Genomic DNA, 19907 nt, shown 5'->3' with positions numbered 1-19907 from the left:
CCCTTTATTATATTTCATTTTTATTTTATTAAATTTTCTTTAATTATCTATTTTAATTTTTATTATTTTTTATTTTACTCTTTATTTCATTTATTTTTATTACATTTTATTTCATTTTTATTTTACTTTTTATTTCATTTATTTTTATTACATTTTTCTTTTATGATTTCCATCCATCCATCCATCCATCCATCCATCCATCCATCCATCCATCCATCCATCCATCCATCCATCCATCCATCCATCCATCCATCCATCCATCCATCCATCCATCCATCCATCCATCCATCCATCCTACCTTTCCCTTATTCAAACTACTCTACCCCATCTGCTAACCTTCTTGTAGCTCTGTTTGAGATATTGACATTTTAATTTCCACCTCTTGTAGCTTTCAATTATCCTTGCGCCTTCAGACCGAAGGGTTAAGTGTGTTCTGGTGTCACTGTCCAGGCTGAGGAATGTCTAAATGAGCTCATTAATTAACAGACTTGCTCTCTGTCAGCACATGAATCCATCACTTGCATTCACATTACCATTAACAGCGTCTTCCTCTTCAGCAGCTGCGGTAATGAATGATTTCCACAGTGGCCGCTCCTTTGGCACAAGCGTACCAAGAGCCGTGCCAAAGAACCCCGAGCTCCTGTTATGAAGCACAGATGAATTGCTGGTCTGACAGACTGGCGATAGAGTCAGATTCTTACATCATACAGTGTGTATTACAGTGTGGTTGAGGCTAACAGCGTTGATATAGCTGTGGTGAGATTCTCTGCATTGCTAAGAATGGGAAAAGGTTTTTGATTTTGCATGTGGAAGAGCTATTTACATCCGTATCATAAGTCATTTACTGTGGTTGAAAGGCATTTTGGGTTGTGTTCAATTTTCTGGATTGTAATTGCACATCCTTGGTCTCTCAAGTCTTGGAGTGTATCGAATTGAATTGCTTGTTAGTATCACAGGCGATTACATGCCCTAAATCCTGTTTTGTACAGGAAGAAAACGGTTTTACTTGTAATAAATGCTTTAGTACAATCTCTTGCCTAATTGTTTTGCAACTTCTTGATCCCCAACAAACAAAATATTCCCAGTTTCTGCATAATTTATTCGCTCTACGCTGCAGGATGCTCAATGTTTAGACCTAAATATTGTGTTAATAATTCAGTCTCATTTGGCAACACAGTCATGGACAACACAGAACCCAGTGTATATTTGCATATTAATGTGGTAATGAATAATTAATGAATCTAGAGGTTGATTAGCTGTCAGGTTCATGGGTGGATCACAAATCAGCATGGGGCAAGGTTGGTTTAAGTGAGGTTAAATGCACATTAGGGGCACAATTTTTAGTGAACTGCATGTTGATACTGTTGGAATAGCATCAGTTATTTTGGGTGCACGATGGCTAATGGCCGATATTATGATATCTATTTTTGCTGTTTGAATAGTAGGGGCTAAATAATCTATGTATTTGTATATTTTGCATACAGTTAATTATATAGGATAAATAATTAAAGAAACAAATTATAAAATATTATAACATATTTTATATTGCTATTATTATATATAGTATTCTAATAGTAATATATTCTATAATTGATTTCATAATTGCTAATGCATGTTAATATATTTGAGTATATTTACTGTTTTTATTTTAATTTTATTTTTTACTTCAATCAGCTTTTTTATTTTCATTCTGGCAGAAAGAATATTTGATACGTATATATTTGTGTATATTTGTGTATTTTGTATTCAGTTTAATTATGTAGTTTACAGTGAAAGACAATTAAATTAAATTTATTTGTATAGTTTGGTTTATACAAATTATTGTCATTATTATTATTATTATTTGATATATTATTTAAAGATAAATTTTTACATTTTTAATAGATTTTTGCCTTTATTATGAGAGGTGGGAGAGAGGGCTCGAACTCGGGTCGCCCGATACGCAACGGCGCTATATGTCGGTGCACTGCCCACGAGGCCATTGGCGTCAACATTTGATATATTATTTGATATTTTTAATATATCGGCAGTATTTTGGCCACCGTACTGTCTAGGTATTGGCATTGCCGCTGAAAATGACTACTTTGAGCATTTAAAATACGTTTAGGCTACTTTTTGAAACTGTTATTGTAAATGTAATGCTATTACAAAATTGCCTGCTTTTGATTAGCATGTGATATTTAGTTGTTTTTAAAAAAGGTTTCAGTCATGTTCTCTTTTATAATTGGTCCTCGCACTGTAACGTTTAATTTTGTTCCGGCTCCAAACCATCGGATTCTTCCACACTCCACACAGTAAATCTTCTGAGCTCTGTTTCTGTTTCCTGGAAGCACTGAGGCAGATACACATGTCACTTGGCCAGAACTTGAGCGGCGAGGGTAAACCCATCATCCTGAGCTCTGTGTCGTGCTGTAAAGAGCTTAGACTACCCAACTGTAGCATCACACCCTCCGCAGACCTGAAACCAAGTAGCAGACCTAAACCAGATCTGCAGTTAATCCGCACAAACAGTGTCTTGTGTTGAGTTCTCTATTTCGATGTCTGAGCCAAAGGGATGAGGCTTGCTGTCGTAGGACTGTGTCAGCCCAGCGGGATTATAGGATGCGAGAGCATGGCACCCTGCTGAGGATTGGACTGTGTGTTTGTTTCTCTGCCACATTCCCACAATGCACATGCCATCAGTTAAAATCAAAGTTGCTTTGACTTTGCTGCCAACTTATAAAAGATTTTTATTAGGGCTAAGCACCGACACACATTTCACGATTCAATTCTGATTTTGATTCAGATCAATTCAAAACGTATTCATTTGGATATATAATGTACAGTACATGCCAATTGTTCATTTTTCTAGATGACCATCTGATGGTCATCATCAAGCTATAGACATTGAATAAGAGGTAAACATAACGTTACGTGACCTATTGTTCACAAGCTGTTTTATTAACGTCTTTCCGTTGATTGAGCCATTACATGTCACATGATACTTTTCTGTAAGTTGTACTGTATCTTTCAACATACCTTCTGATGTTCATTTTATGTTTATTTCGTGCTATAACTAGCAGTAAAGAGAAAGAGATGATTGGCTCATATGAAGTGGCTACTTCATTATGTGGCTATTTCATAATAAATTGACAGAATTTGAAAGCCAATACTTTGTTTCATATCAAGAGTATCAAAGCCCAAAGCTTATTGCGATTTATTGGATGAGAGGCGGTACAAATCATGTGAAATCAAGTGAAGTGTTGTTCACATCATAGACTATACAGCATAGACTAAAATTACGATTCTTGGGATTTAATAATAGATATGAGTTCATCAAAAAGAGAATGATTAAAATCAATATTTTCAACCCAGTCCGAATGTTTAGGTATCATACACGCACACAAAGGCTCCTTCAACAGTGTGCAAAATTGTGCAACCTTACAAAATATATTTTAGGACAAAATCTAAGCATTTTATTTATCAGACAATCCCAGAATGCAGTGCAACACAAAATGTTTTATGCAAGATGAAGAGAAATGTGAACTGTAAAATGAAGTATTATAAATAAAATATATTAAAATTACACATAAAATATTAGTATAATTGAATAGTAGTGTGAAAATGTATTCAGAGATGATTTTTTTCTTCTTCTTTTTTTCAAGACACTATGGGCTAGTGTCCCAAACACAGATTAGGGATCGTGCTAAAAAGGATTTTCAGTGCAGAATTACTGATGAGATTGTAATTTAGTTCCAGGGTTAATCTGTGTCTAAGAAATCTGCCACTCTACTATAAATATGGATTTACTTATAAATGTTGTGAAATATTATTCATGTTTTTAATGAATACATTGTGTCATCAACATACTGGGTTAAAGTAAAGAGTTATTTAAAGTTGAAATAATCACTGGATTTGCCAGAGTTTGGCAGCAAATCGTTAAAAATATACTATTTTATTTGAGGGACTTGGTTGCAAGGAAACTAAATATCCATGAGCAGAACTGCAATTATTAGCTTTCTCATTTATGGCTGTGACAATTATCAGTTTTGGACCAACAAGTCTTCATACATCCAATGAAAATCTACAAAATTAGTTTACCTTTTTGGAGAGGTAAGGGTGTCTCTCTTCCTCACATTCTTTCTTCAGGTAATTAAAAACCACCGAAAGTATTTTTCGGTCACTGAACAGGTTTGAGCCTCTTTGGCGATGCTCCAGCTCAGTTAACAGCTGCCGTACGGTTACCGGGGAAGGATTTGAGCTCTGTCAAGGACTCCGCATCCAAGATGAATAATTTAATGTGCTGCTGCCGAAAACCTGTATAATTAATTCAACGGACCTACTTTGTTATTTTGCCTTCCAAATTTTAAAGTCAAATCACACAGATAGGATATACAGCTGCCTTCAAAACTCAGGGACAACTTGGGTTGTGAAGCTGTTTGGATGAGCTGAAATTTTGGACATTGGGATTGTGATTGGATGAGGGTTTCAAGGAGATGCACTGAACTCAAGGACGGTTCTAGATGTCATTTCTGAGTAAAAATATTCAGTTAGATCCATGTTTTACAATTTTAGTGGTTCAGTTTACCATATTTACAAAAATGTGAAATGCAATTGTACATTTGAGGAAAATATGAGTGCTGCTTGTCTGTGCAAAACTCCTTTTCAGTGGTTGCCAAGGTGTTGCGATGCGGTTGCTAGGGTATTCTGGGTGGTTGTTATGTGTAAGGATGGGAATTGTAAGGAATTATGGCCCCTTCGTTCCTTTTTTTTATACATACACACACAAAAACTCCTAAGACTCATTCCAATCAATCATAAGATTAGATTTCCTTTGTTTTTGATTCACTCAAAAGAATCAACTCATTGGATTCATTTATTTGGGAATCAGTTACACACTGGTCACACTCTGTGCTTTTGATTGACTAAGTCAACCAACCTATAAGACTCATTTGGTGTTTAGTTTACATGATCATGTTGAATGTTTTAGATTCGCTAACAAGATCCGACTCGGAGTTATTCTTTTGGGACTGCACCGATTGCTATGTTTTTGAATCACTAGAATCGACACATTGAAGTCATTCTTTTGGGAATCGCTGGAATACACTGGTCAAACTGAATCTTTTTGATTCACCAAAAAGAATCAATTCATAGGAGTCATTATTTTTTTAATCAGTTGGACTACACTGATTTGACTTTGTTTTTTGATTCTCTAAAAATAACTGATTGCCAATAATGATTTGATTGGGAATTTGTGAGTGTTTCTGGGTGCTCTGTGCATCTTAGTATGACTAATCTTTTAAAGTCTTACAACCCACACACAGAGGTTCTCAATTGGGTCAGAGGCTCTTTGTTAGTATCACAGATTGGCCTATGTCCCATAAAACTATGAAATCCACTCCACAAATCATCTCTGATTCATCTCAGGCAGGTGAAATAACCTGATTTAACACACATATCCCATAATCCCCTGTGAGTGGAGTGGGCAATGATGACATCATTATAATAGATTTGAGAGCTGTCATGGTGGCTGTTTGTGTGAGGAACGCTGATTACAAGACATATATTATTTTCTCTCTGCAGTTTCTTTTTCATCATTTTCCAGTCTGTCACTTCTTCTTTTCTTCTTGTATGTTTTTCACCATCGTTTAGTCTCCATATTCTTAATTTCTGCTCTCTTTCTTTACTTTTCTTGGCTCAGGGAGCCTTGACTTCTTCAAAGGCTCTTAGCGTACATGCTCATCAAAGCGAGTCTCTTCAGGTGAGTCTCTCTGTTGAGCGCTTAAGGAAGAGAGACACGTCACTTTTATTAAACCTTCCCACGGTGCTGAACTTCAGAGCAAATCTGGCAACCCTGCCCTTATGAGCTTAAGCTGAGGTCACGCTAGGCTTTGAGCATCTGAAATTACTTCAAACCCCACAACACTGCAAAAAAGACAGCTTTTGTGTTTTTTTTGTGCGCTCTTTGAATTCAGCCAAAAAGGTTAATCTGTGACGTTTACATTCTATAAATCAAATGTCTTTGCACTATGCAATTTTGCAGCACAGTGTTTGCCGAACTTCAGCTTTGGTTCATAGCTGATCAAATGTGTATGAATGGAAGAGAGTGGAGCAGTTTTTTTGATTAAATTCATTGTATAAATGTCATGACATGGTTTGAAATGTCACCAGTTTTATTTAAGTGTAATTGAGATACTTTTTGTCCTTTTTATTAGTTTTTAAAATATATATATATATATATATATATATATATATATATATATATATATATATAGTTTTTTATATTTTTATTTCAGTTTTAGTTATTTTAGTACATCAAGTTAAAGGTGCAGTAAACACATATTTGAAATCAACCCAAACAAACACACCCCTCCCTTCATTGCTCCGCCATCCAAAATGCACGAAAACACAATGCATTGGATGTCTCTTTATCATAGCTGAAGCGAAGCAAAATAATACTTTATGAAAAGTAAAGCAAAGATGAAGGACGACAAGGAAGAAAATAAAATGAACATACAGTACACAAGAGTACAAGCAAGAGTTGGTTGTTAATCACCTGCAGTGATTCTGGTTATGTGAAACATAGAAAAACCAATGTTACTCACATATGGAGCAGAAACAACACAACCTCTGCATCCTTTTCTAATATATATGAGTCCTAAAGATATTGCCTGATATTCCTCTGATTCTCTCTTTTGTAAAGTCTCTCAGCCATCTCTCTTTCTACAGTCTTTCTTCAAATCTCCCTCTTGATCACTCTCTCTCCTCCTCCATCATGAATGGACACTCCCCCTACTGCTGATTGGCTCACTCTCTCTCCTCCCCCATCATGAGTGGACACTCCCCCTACTGCTGATTGACTCACTCTCTCTCCTCCCCTATCATGAGTGGACACTCCCCCTACTGCTGATTGGCTCACTCTCTCTCCTCCCCCATCATGAGTGGACACTCCCCCTACTGCTGATTGACTCACTCTCTCTCCTCCCCTATCATGAGTGGACACTCCCCCTACTGCTGATTGACTCACTCTCTCTCCTCCCCTATCATGAGTGGACACTCCCCCTACTGCTGATTGACTCACTCTCTCTCCTCCCCCATCATGAATGGACACTCCCCCTACTGCTGATTGGCTCACTCTCTCTCCTCCCCCATCATGAGTGGACACTCCCCCTACTGCTGATTGACTCACTCTCTCTCCTCCCCTATCATGAGTGGACACTCCCCCTACTGCTGATTGGCTCACTCTCTCTCCTCCCCCATCATGAGTGGACACTCCCCCTACTGCTGATTGACTCACTCTCTCTCCTCCCCTATCATGAGTGGACACTCCCCCTACTGCTGATTGGCTACAAGTGTGTTCTGCTGCTCTGTCCTATCCACTCTACACAGCGTTTTTCAGAAATCGCTTACTGCACCTTTAAACTAAATGAAAAAGTAATGTAAAAGTAATGCATTGCAATATTCTGTTTCTCCCTAAAAAAGTAACTAATTACAGTACATTGCTTGAAAAGTTAGTTGAAAGTAATGTTTTGTTATTTTTGTCTGTTCCGATGTATTCATGAGTGTGCATGTTTAAAGACATTTTAATTCAGTAGTTTTAAATATGTTTAAGCAAAGTAATAATATTGAAAAGTAATGTTCGTTACTTTTCTAGCCCAAGTAATGTTCATAAAAAAGTAACTCAAATATTAATGTGTAAATATATAAAGTAATGCGTTGCTTTACTCGTCAAAAAAAGTAATCTGATTGCATAAATGTAACTTGTAATGCATTACCCCCAATACTGACAGTGGAAAAGACTGTTGAGTTATCGTTATATATGATTGTCATTTTTTGTGTTGCAGTGCTGGCCAGTTTTCGAGGAACGGTGCAGCATGGCTTGCCTTTGGAGATCGGTGACACGGTGCAGATCCTGGAGAAATGTGAAGGTGAATACATGAGTGCTGATGCCAGTCACTGTCGTCAAAAACTATCTTTTACATTTATTTCATTAGTATAAACCCCAGTGTTTACACCAGTTTTGACCGGCTTAAATTGCAAAATGGTTAAGATGGACCATGCTGTTCTATTACTCGCACAAGGTGGTTATTGTCACAGGTAAACTAACTTGCACAACATGAAAGTGCCCAAACCTTACATTATTCTGGTAATTCAGTGATAGTTTTAACAGGAACATGAAGCTGATTTAAACAGGCTTAGCTGGTATAGGCTGTTTTTGCATTTCAGCAGGACTGCTTGATGATAATGTTGGTCACCGGTATATGTTGTTTTGGATGATGGTGTGTTCCCACCAGGCTTCTTAATTAGCTTAACCCTCTGAGGTCTGAGCTGTTTTCTGGGCCCTGGAGGTGTTCTGACATGCTCTGACATTTCTGGTTATTTCTGTTACTTGTGACATGTTCATGGCTAAAGTCTAATTACACTGTATTCAGCACAAACTCTGCTACAATAATATATCAGCAGCATGTATGTAAAAGTTTGTAGTTTTGAGATAATGACATTTATGCGTGGTTTGTGAAAATACAAAAAAAAATTCTCACTGAAATAAGGCCATGAAACCCATACTGATTATTTCTTCACAAGACTTTTGAAAATTGTATGACGTAGCCTAGAATATTTGTTCTAAAACTATGTGAAAATCACCCTGACTGCTCATTCAGATAAGACAATATATTGATTTAAAATTTTTACGACGGGTTTTGTGTGAGAAAGCTCTATGCGGAGGTCATTAATATGTAAGCTTTTCACACCTGAGAAAGACAAAGACCCTCCCCTAACGGCCCTATTAGGAGCTATCAGGCCCTGTCATTCTGAGCAACCTTGCACAATACTGTAAATGAGGAGATTTAAAAAAGAATGGCTTTTAAATTGTTTGGATTTATTTACAACACAACATAATCCAAAGATACACAACAAATCTGACAAAAAAGCACTGATCTGAACAGATCAGACAGACAGAGACCTTTGTGCCATTCCTAAAAACATTGTACATACCTTTCATTTCCAAGGTGTTTGGTTTTCACTTTACCATGTTCATGTACAGAGACTCATGTGAATGTTGAAGTCAGCTGGACTCAGTAGCATCTGGGCCCTGAAAGAAAAAAAAAAGTGAACATACTGATATCAAGAGAAAGGCCTGCACGATTTTGGAAATAAATATTAGATTTTTCTGGTTAAAATTGCTTTTTAAAATTCACAGAATACACACACACACAAATGTTTCCAACAATATATAATATAATGAACACCAGGTTTGTTGTGCCTTGTAGGCATAAGCTATGCGCAGTGCTGGATAAAATAATAATAACAATAACCTATAGCAGTATAAATCTTCCAAAAGATTTCAGTAACAACTAAGCTAGAGAAAAATATATTGATTATCATGTTACTTCAAATGTTTCCATTCGTTATGATGATATGAAATGAGATTTGGTGCGTTTGGTGCGTTCTGCTTTTCAAACGCGATCGCGATCCAAAATATGATACATTCAAACGCGATCGCGCTTCAAAATATGATACATTCAAACGCGATCGCGCTCAAATATAAAACATTATGGTTACCATATACTGTACATATCTACGTTTGAGCAGATATCCACAAACACAGTAACAGTAAACGGGTCTAAATATTATAATATTCCCCATATATCTAGCAACAGTTCAACTGCAATGTGACATTTATGCAACAATAACAAACTAATATGTAAGAATTTCTTACCTTACATCTTTCTTGTCTTCAAATCGCGTTCTTCTTCTTCTTCTGAGGTAAATCCAATGTAAGCTCAGGCGCGTCTTTCAAACTCGACGAAAACTGAAGTGTTTTGGTGTTTTGTTGTTGAGGTAATGAGCGAGTTCGCGTTCCATGTGGAGATTTGCATGTGAATCTCTTTTGCGCGAGTGGGCGTGGCCAAATTAAATATAATGAGCAAGTGTTTGAGAAGCTGGACATCTTGTTGGTTTTATACAAATTACTTAAACAGAGAATATTTGTTTTCGTTTTGAATCCGATCATTTAAAAGTACACACTTAAATGTTTATAAAGGTATATGGCTCATAAATGTGTGACAAGTATTCGCTGAGTTTTGTTTCAGTTTATAGACGTGCTCAAGAAAAAAAAATTCACCGCGACGGAGAGGCAGAACGCACACCCTGTTTATTTTCTTTATTTTACAAAAGCACAATGTTTTGATTTGATTGTAAGTGGACACATACAAAAGTAGAAATATCACAGATTCTTTTTTTATATTTCTTTTTTCTGTATGACCATAAATGACGGAGTAATTTAAGTTTATAGTGCTACAATGTGGAGAAAATCCAGCAAAACGCGCCCGCGCGTTTGCCGACCTCAGAGGGTTAACCAGCAGGACTTCCTTTTCAAACTAGCTTTACCAGGAAGTCCATGCAGTTTCAATGGCTTCATAAGCTAAGTAGGGCTAAAACTAACAATTATTTAGATTTTTGACTAATCTAAAATAGAGTAAATCTGAACTGAAGGTTCAACTGAAATAAAATTAAACCTATATAGTAATAGTAATTGTATTCTAATAGTATGCTGTAGTATCCTAAAATACCACTGCAATGAAACCAATTTATGGAAATACTATTCACTGACCTTCAATGAACTACATACAAATCTATTTATATGAGAGGGTTTGTGTATGCAAAGTTAAAAAATATAATAGAATTAGCGAGAAACCAGCTATAACAAGTCAAAATAAACTAGCGTGGTAAGTCATTCTAGTCTGAGATGGTCTTTTCACCAGGTTTGGCTTGATTTGATAAACTGCTGACACAGACACCTGTACTACCTCTGAAACGGGATGATTTCAAACCAGACTTTTTTTGTGACCCACAATCGACTCCTTCGTTTCCTGTTTCCACCCTTTGAAGACACACTCCTTTGTTCTCTGGGTGCACTCGTTTCCTGTTTTTTTGAGTAAGAAAGCCGGTTTCGGTTGGAAAACACCCAGTAACATTGTGATGGAGAATCTTAAACAGTAGATGTGAAACTACATAATTATTAGTTCCTGACTGACTATAGGTGCTAATTATCAGACGAGGGGTCATGTTTCTGTATTTAGCAGCTATCACACTCTTTACCGAAAGTGCAGAGATGATGCAAGCCCCCTGTTTTTTCACACCTTCAGACTGTGCTTCTCGGCTTTTTGCCAGGAAGCACATTAATGTGTGTGGTGGTTTGCAGTGGGCAGAAGGTTCATCAGTGCTGGAGATGATTAGATGACAGTGGTAGAACAGGACGTCAGTGAGTCAAAGTGAAGCTGATGTTGAAAGTAACTTATTGGTCAAATCATTGCTTAGTCTCAATACACTCTTAAAAGTAAGTAACCTTAAAGGCATCATGAAATCAAAATGTACCTTATTTACTTTGTTAGCGCACATTACTGCAAATTAATAAACAGAAAAAAATTAGTTTGTCATGGTAATCTTTAATCATAATCTGACCATTTGCATTCCTTCTGGAATCGTGTTCCTTCTCTGATGAAGTCAGTTTGACGGCTTGGGTTAAATATCCTTAACCCCTCCCCCCCCAACCACCTAGTTTTCTATGTGCGAGGGATGGAGAGGAGGTGCACTAAACTGAAACCCCGCCCTCTATTCAATATTCCGTTTCACTTGGAAATACGCCAGAGCACTGGAGAAAAGTCGGTTGCAACTTCTGGTTCACGGGTGACTTTAAAGGTTCTGTCAGGCACTTCGTATATAGAACCTTTTAGGGCTTCCCATCATGGGATAATTTATGATTAATTATTTTTGTTTTAATTCTAATTAAATTTTATGAATTTAGCACAGAACAGCCCGTTAAACATGAACGTATTATGCAACCATTTAATACATTTCTCCTTATATGAATCTTTTGGCCTAAAGGGTTCTTTGAACACCTAAAGAATTCTTTAAAATTGAATCAAGAACCCCTGGGTTCTATATAGAACCACACTGAACCTTTTTTATGAAGCCAGTCTCAGACTACAGTAGTTTAGCCTGATTTATCCCCAATTTACCCCTCCCAACAATCTGAGAAATAATATTGTCCAGTATCTTGGGCGGTTATGATGTTCGGACCAGATTATCTATGCGAGTCGCTTACAGATGAAATCTTAAACATGTTTGATATTATCGGTTTGGCCCCGATTTGTCTGTGAGCACGTCAGGGCCAACCCGATAATATCAAACATGTTTAATATTTAGGATTTTAAATCAGGATGATTATGACTGATTACTTCAGTACTTTGTACGTCAGTACTTGCTGTAAATTTTTTCCCTTTGTGCGTGATGCAACCAGATTTAAAAGACAAAGTTAAATGCCTAATTGAAATTTGGGCTGATTAGCATTTTTCATAACAACGGTCCAAAACACATAAAAATACAGGTGTTTAGGGAGCATCTAAAAAATATAGGCTTTAATCTTCTGATTTAATCCTGACGGATGACATCTATGAATGGGAACAAAAACCGGTCCGGTGCACTCTGACCAATGAGAGGACAGTTTACTTTCACGTGACTTGTATTAACAAATCTCATTGCAACATTGTTACAATTTTAAAAAGCTGTTTTGGAACAAACCAAACAATCTACAGGTCTTAAGATGAGACCAAGTTCAGTGGCGTAAATGAAATAAAATATGCCACCAAGTTCCTACAGTATGTGATAATAAAACATGTTTAGAGTTGTGTCTATTGTACATGGTAAATCTTAAGCAAAACAAATGCTACAATTGCCAATTTGTTTCTTAAGATGCCGTATTCAGTGCTACAGAATATGATTGGACGTTTGATATTAAATATCTATATCTGACTTTCAGTGGAAATAAGAATTTTAAATGTTGTTTTCACTGCATTTGCACATACATTTGTCCTTTCTTTCTAAGAGACCATTTCCAACATTTCCTGCTGTGTTTTGTTAGATAACGTCCTTTGAAAAGGCTTCAGTCAAGACACATTAGGCCGATATTAAAGATGAAAGTCACAGAAATGTTTTGTGTTTCAGGTTGGTACAGAGGATTCATCCTCAAGAACCCGAATGCCAAGGTAAGCAACTGTTTCTTTGTCTTTTATCAGGTCTGTCAGTGTCGGATGCTATTTTCAGTTGCCGAAATATCACAGCGACACTGTCAGACGAAACGCACGGATCAAAGCCAGTCTCTCTCTTTATTTCTGTCTTTTTGTTCCCTTGATTATTAGTAGACTTATTCACTTTATTTTGATTTGTTTATCTCTTTCTTTTTAGGGCATTTTCCCAAGCAACTACATCCATCTAAAGAATGCACACATCAAGAATAAGGGGTGAGTTGAAGGAAAGGATGGCAAACATTCAGACCCTCCAAATAGCAGATAATTCAGCTTGGTTGATCTGCTGTTTCTGTATTTACTGTTGTAAATCTCCCCCTATGGAAACTTTAAACTGGAGTTTCAGTGATATAAATAACATTTGCGTACTCGCAGATATCCATCATCTCTGTATAAAGTGCAAACATGCACATTTACACATATGTTCGTTACTGCAATAAAGCCACCTGAACCATTTGCAGTCTGCAGAAAAAGTAATTCCAATGACATTTGTGTTGCACCATTAAACCGTCCGTTTTCACATGACATGATTTGAATTTTTCAATGAGAAAACGTTCAGTGTGACATATTAGATTGACAGTATGTTAGCTTGATTACTGCATTGAGTGCAATCCTTTGTGTTAGCTTGTTAATATCAGAGTGAATGGCAATCAAACCTATGAGAACTCATGTAATTCATACATATCTGGCAATGTTATTGTTTTGCCTACTTCTGTATTCTGCATCCATGCAATATAAGCAAAGTTTGGTTTTCTAGATTTTATGACTTTTTTTAATTGGTGTACGGATATCTGAGACTGGGCTGCCTGAACATAATGCTAAATGAATATAGCGACGGCGAACAGAAGGAAAACGCCAGCGCTCCACTATACATCTGCTTTTTCCTTTGATTAACGTACAGTATAACAAGCGCAGCACCAGATGAGGTGTATCTCATATCTGTTGTGCTGTGTCGCCCACATTTGACTCTCAGGCAGTTTGAGACGGTGGTGCCGACTGAAGACTCTGTCATTACGGAGATGACGTCCACCCTGAGGGACTGGGGCGCCATGTGGAAGCAGCTCTTTGTGGTAAATACTGTTTGGGCAAACACAGCAGTCCGCCCACAGCCACACACTGCCTACGTGAACTCTGGGTACACAGATGCTGATGGGCGGAATATATTAAATGTATTTTAGCTGCTGATGCGGGAGAAACTGTATTTGAATTATTTCTACACCAGGTCATTATATATCAGTGTTGCAGTATTATAGCCCATTATTAAAGTTGCAACTTCAATATTTCAGTGGCTCTTTCCTTTCCTTTTGTTTACGCTAATAGAAAAACGAAGGAGATCTGTTTCACAGACTGTGGCACGTGATGAATGAGATTTTGGACCTGAGGCGGCAGGTTTTGGTGGGTCACTTGACCCACGATCGCATGAGGGATGTCAAACAGCACATCACTGCACGTCTGGACTGGGGCAATGAGTGAGTACAGCATCACCTGTGTGATGCAATAAAGCGACAGGTTGAATCTCAAAACACCCATCATGAACATACTCAAGTCATATTTCACACAAATATGAATTATGTTTTTTTAATATTTTATTCTACATGAAGAAAATAATTGCTTTAAATTTCTCTTACTGTAATTCCCCCCAAAATGTTATTGTTACCATCATTTTTTTTAAAAGTAATATATTTTTATGAATACTTATAAATCAATATTAATTTCCCTACTGTTCAAAAGTTTGGGGTCTGTAAAAGTGTTGAATATTTTATTTAAAGTTTCTTATACTCACCAAGGCTGCATACAATAAAAATAATAAAATACTGTAAAAAAATAATAAAATACAGTAAAACAGCAATATTTTGAAATTTTATTACAATTTAAAACAAGAGTTGTCTACTGTATTATATTTGAAGATGTAGTTTATATATAATGTATTCCTGTGACCAATGCACAATATCATTGTTTATTATAAGCATGTGTTGCAGGTTTGTCATCTGCCTTTTTAAAGTTCAAGCTCTTTAAAGCAGGATGTATTCTGATTGGCTGTCAATGTTTTTATTATTCATCAGTTGGAAAAAAAATCATTCTGAAAGTGATTCCAATGATATTATTTCTCTTTGGCATTATCGTTATAATTGTGGTCTGGATTCTGCTATGCTTTTATATTTAGATTTTTTTTTTTAACTATATCTTTGACCCTGTGTACACCTGGAATTAAGATGCATTTTGGTTGATTGGATCACAAGTGGATGACACTTTGTCGGTTGTCCGCTCTCCATCACTTCCATAGGTAGTCAAAAACGGATTCGACCGGATTGCTTTCATAGTGTAAACGTTCATGTAGTCGAATGCGTTCGAACAGCCACAAAAGACCGCCTACTCTCCGCCTACTGACCTAATGTGTAAACATTATGGGAAGCACTCTAGCCAGACGGGATTTAAACTTTGTCGGCTGAAGACCCAAGTTTGGTTTGAAGAGCTTACCAAGCACAATGTCCTCTCACCATTCCTGATTTTTACCTGATTTTTCAGCTGCTGCTCTCCGTATGTTTTTCCGTCGTCACCTTGCACTTTCATATGTAAATTGCGTGAGCTTATTTTGTCCATTAAATCGAAAGATCTGAAAAAGTCCATAGATTTACCCGCCCATAGAACCTCCCCTCGAAGAAATCAGGACAAAAGTGGTTGAAAGTGGACAAAGGAGTAAACGGGAATGTGTCCGATCGACCAAAATGCATCTTCATACCAACTGTAAACAGGGCCTTTATCGTTATTGTTATAGTTATAGTTATCGTCCTTGCTGTGAAAAGGCTTTAACATAGAAATATGTTGTACGCAGTCTGGTAATGCTGTATGGTTTCCGTCCTTTCACAGGCAGCTGGGTTTGGACCTGGTACCCAGGAGAGAGTTCAGCATGGTGGACCCGGATGAAATCAGCGTCACTGAGCTCTATCGACTGGTACGTCTGTTTTGCTGCGTTACCATACGACCACATTCCTGACTCAAGAGTTTATCGTCTCTGAAAGTTTCCCGATTTAGCCACTTAATCCCGTTCCATTAAACGTAAGAGGCACGTAAGATGAAAGCCTACCATCATCTCGAGTAACAGGCCCTATGGGGAAAATGACAGTAATTCTGAGACACGCTGGCAAGATACGCCGCAGACAATTACAGTCGTCATGGATGTGGAAGTCTGGTTGCCAGCCGGAGGGGTTGTTGACAGCGGGGAGTCTCTGCTGTGATATAATTGAGCTATGCGAAGCACATTGGAGCATTACTTAGGCTAAATGTGACCTGAAATGTCCCCATACTGTGTAATGTAATGTAATAACCCTCCGTTGCCAGACGGACTCCATTATGTTTATTATGGTTTATGTGGCGGGCACACACACTTTTGCCATCAGCTGCGTGTGAGATGAAACACAAGGTGGATGTTCGCAACATGCAAATTGCTGACGGCCCAACATTTTTTTAATTGAACACGAATCTCAAAAAGTTGTAACGGCTTTATTAAAAGATCTTTCAGGTTTTATTTAAAATTAGAACTGGTGTTTATGATGAATGACTATCGAAGCTAAAATGGGTTGTGCGGGGGTAAATGAGTTCTTGGCAACAGTTATTGATTTATTTGGGTTATATTGTGCTATGATGGTCTAGTTTAGCTGTGAGCCTGTGATTGAATAGCAGGCTCAACAGGATGGCGTTTTGTGTGTGTTTAGACGGAGCTCATTACCTTTGACACATACCCAATGTGCTGTGATGAATAGTGTGGGAGTGAATCAGGTCACCCAGTCTCACCACACACACTTTAATTAGTCTTGAGGATTTAGACATTACCACAAATGTGTGTGTGTGTGAAAGAAACTGGGAGATTGGGAGTGGGAAAACTCAGCCAAGAACAATGAATACACAATAAACTGGACAATCTTAGTGGCTTTCACTTTTTAATGCCACATTGTCATTGAGTTTGTCCTTACTCTTTGGTTTAGTTTGGTTGATTGTTCATGATAATTATTACCCCACACACGCTTGATCAGGACACAGGTGCTCTTTGTTTGGAGTTCTTGATGTAAAAGTAAGCGGTTTAAGAAGTCTAGAACCTTCCGTAATCTGACCTGACCTGCCAAACGGGGAATAAAGTCTTTATTGAAATTCCTGTGCTTTATCTTTTTAGCCTATTCATTCCCATTAAAAGCTTCGGTTCATGTAATTTCTTGTAAAGGAGGAATTGCTGCTCTCTTTGGTTCTCTTTCTTCATTTATTAAAGTTGACATGAAAGGGAAGTTGCGATAGTCTTTTCTTCCCTATTGTGACGTATATCCGAGTGAAATGGCTTCTCGAATAAAACAAAATGTAGGGCTGGACTGGCTTTTGTCCATTGGGAATTGATTGGATGGTTGTGTTTTGCTACTGGTCGATCTCATGTGACTGACAGGTTGCCCCGCCCTCGTGTCAGTATACATGTCAGAAGAGACGAGAGGAGAGGCTGCGAGAGTGAGGGGAAGTTGTTCAGATTAAAAATTATGAGGGCATATTAATTAAAAATAATGATGTGCACAGATAAATCATTTATAATAGATATAGTATTCCATACATTTTTTATCTTTTCCAATTTCATGGTGACTTAAATGTACTTAAATGCTTCTGTTTTAAATCACACATCACCTTACAATCAGTTGAAACCCAATTTGTGGATGCAATTGAAGTATTTAACATTTTTACATACCATGTATTGTAAAAATACAACTATTTCACGTGTTAGCATCTCGCTAAATACATTCCCTTAAAATGCATGATTACTTTTATGTTCATGCATTTAAAAACTACTAATGTAGCTACAACTGTAAAAAAACAACAACAACATTGTACTTATTTGAGTAGGTACAATGTACGTCACCTTAAAATAAAGTAAAATAAATTCTGTTTTCAACATGGTTTGTGAGACATTAATTGGAAATGACTGCTAATTTACTTGAATAATTGCTTTTAAAACTTCCAATGCTAATTAAGTGAGGAATACTTAAAGGTTACATCATTAGTATTATACGTTTTTAAATTAAAGTGTGTTCATTAGTGTCTATCTATGTCGTCCTCATGCATACACACAGCATCACAGAGAGAGCATATGCACTGTCCCGTTGGCCCTTTTATATTTCACATCACACCTGTTCACACCTCGGTGTCCTCACACAGAGTGCGGTTCAACGACTACTCAATCCCAAGTGAGAAGTGTGTTTGTTACACAACAACGGTGTGAATGTCCACTTAAAATTAGCGTGTGTGCAGTGATGTGCGTGCACGTGTGTTTGTGTGTGTGTGCGCATTTGACATTGCTCTCTGTGGTCTCTGTGTGCTAAGAAAGGAGCATAATAACTGAAGCAAATTAGATTTGGCCGGCTGTAAAGGAGCCGTGCTGTGAACATGGAGCTACTGGAATTCAATGGAATATTCAATGCATTTATGCTTATGTTATGCACAGTTTTCCTTGCTTTTCTGGGTATTAAAAAGACATAATGCAAAGTTAGAGCTTTATTTGGTGTTTACATGCTTTTTTTCTCTTGCTCTATTGAAAAATGGTTGCATCACACATGTAATAATCTCTATGTGTTGGAATGCATAGATGGAGCATCGGCACCGGAAGAAAGAAACTCCGACTCCTGTCAGCACACATCACATGTTTGTCCATTTGAAGAGTCTGATGAGCTCAAACCTGGGTGAAGAACTGGAGGTCTTCTTCTTTATCTATGACAGTCGAGAGAACAAACCGCTCAGGTGAGCATCTAACTATTCATTCATATGGTTGTGCGATTTGTCAGCTCATACACTACCGTTAAAAAGTTTGGGGTTTGTACGATTTTTTTAATGTTTTCTAATATGCTGATTTGCTGCTCAAGAAACATTTCTTATTATTACCAATGTTGAAAACATTCTTTTGTGGAAACCATGATATTTCTTCTTCAAAATTCTTTGATAAATAGATTTATTAGTTATTTATTTGAAGCAGTTTTTGGAGCGTTGTTGTAAAGAAAAGTCTTCCTTTTGTGGAAAAGTGTCCTGTTTGTGTCCTGAACCAGGATGTGCTCTTCAATCATAACCTCATTACACGTGCTTCCTCCTGTGTTTGTCCCGGCCACTGCCAGACAGATGAAAAACAAATAAACAGTTTTCATCAGGGAAACACACCTGCAGTTGAGGCTGTGAGAGCCTTCAGATGGTGTGTGTGTGTGTGTGTGTGTGTGTGTGTACCTGTTTATATCATCTAATGGTTAATTACAGTCTCTAACCGTTTCAGCAGCTGCTCTGTGGCGTTTGCTCACACACATTGTCTCCTTGTTTTCCCTCTGTTCATTGATTGGAGTTTTTCCATCAGTCTATAGTCATGAAGGAGAATATTAATGTGGCCCTGATCCATCAACGATTTCCCTACCTGGTTAGATGGCTGATTTCCAGTTAATTAATTAGTTTTTTTTTGTTTTTTGTTTCCATATGGAAGGGTGGCTCTCACTTTTTTTCAGACTAGCCTTGTTCCTGCAGCTTCAAATCTGCTCAATGTCCAGCGATGACAGGTCCTGTGGATTTAATCACAGTGCTGCCCAGATTCACACAACTGCAGTGAATAGGGAATCACTGGGGCTGTATCCCAATTTACAATGTAATGTGCTGTTGATGGAGAAAGTACTCACTTCTGAGTATGTAATAAAACTATATGAATATATTTAAGGATATACCATGTTGTTGCGTACTTATATTTTATTTACATGTCTGAAATTAAGCATTTTGCTAAAATAATACTTTTTGGTTAATACATTTAACATAATAGTAAAAAAAAAAAAAAAATGTTTTTACATC

At 37.2% G+C, this 19907-nt stretch overlaps 1 protein-coding gene across 2 annotated transcripts in view; it reads left to right on the top strand.

The window, feature by feature from the left end:
* Positions 1 to 19907, top strand: part of dock4b (dedicator of cytokinesis 4b) — an 88632-nt gene that overhangs the window by 19474 nt on the left and 49251 nt on the right. For both annotated transcript variants that reach the window (XM_084111468.1, XM_084111467.1), the window contains exons 2-8: positions 7824 to 7907; positions 12985 to 13025; positions 13225 to 13280; positions 14038 to 14134; positions 14385 to 14533; positions 15933 to 16017; positions 18679 to 18830. In XM_084111468.1, coding sequence (XP_083967594.1) covers positions 7824 to 7907; positions 12985 to 13025; positions 13225 to 13280; positions 14038 to 14134; positions 14385 to 14533; positions 15933 to 16017; positions 18679 to 18830 — 664 coding nt within the window. The remainder of the gene's footprint in view (positions 1 to 7823; positions 7908 to 12984; positions 13026 to 13224; positions 13281 to 14037; positions 14135 to 14384; positions 14534 to 15932; positions 16018 to 18678; positions 18831 to 19907) is intronic.

Source organism: Abramis brama, assembly GCF_963993115.1.
Source record: "Abramis brama genome assembly, chromosome: 4".
NCBI classification, from domain to species: Eukaryota; Metazoa; Chordata; class Actinopteri; order Cypriniformes; family Leuciscidae; genus Abramis; species Abramis brama.
The sequence above is the reverse complement of the archived record's forward strand: the minus strand, read 5'-3'. Positions and strand labels throughout refer to the sequence as shown.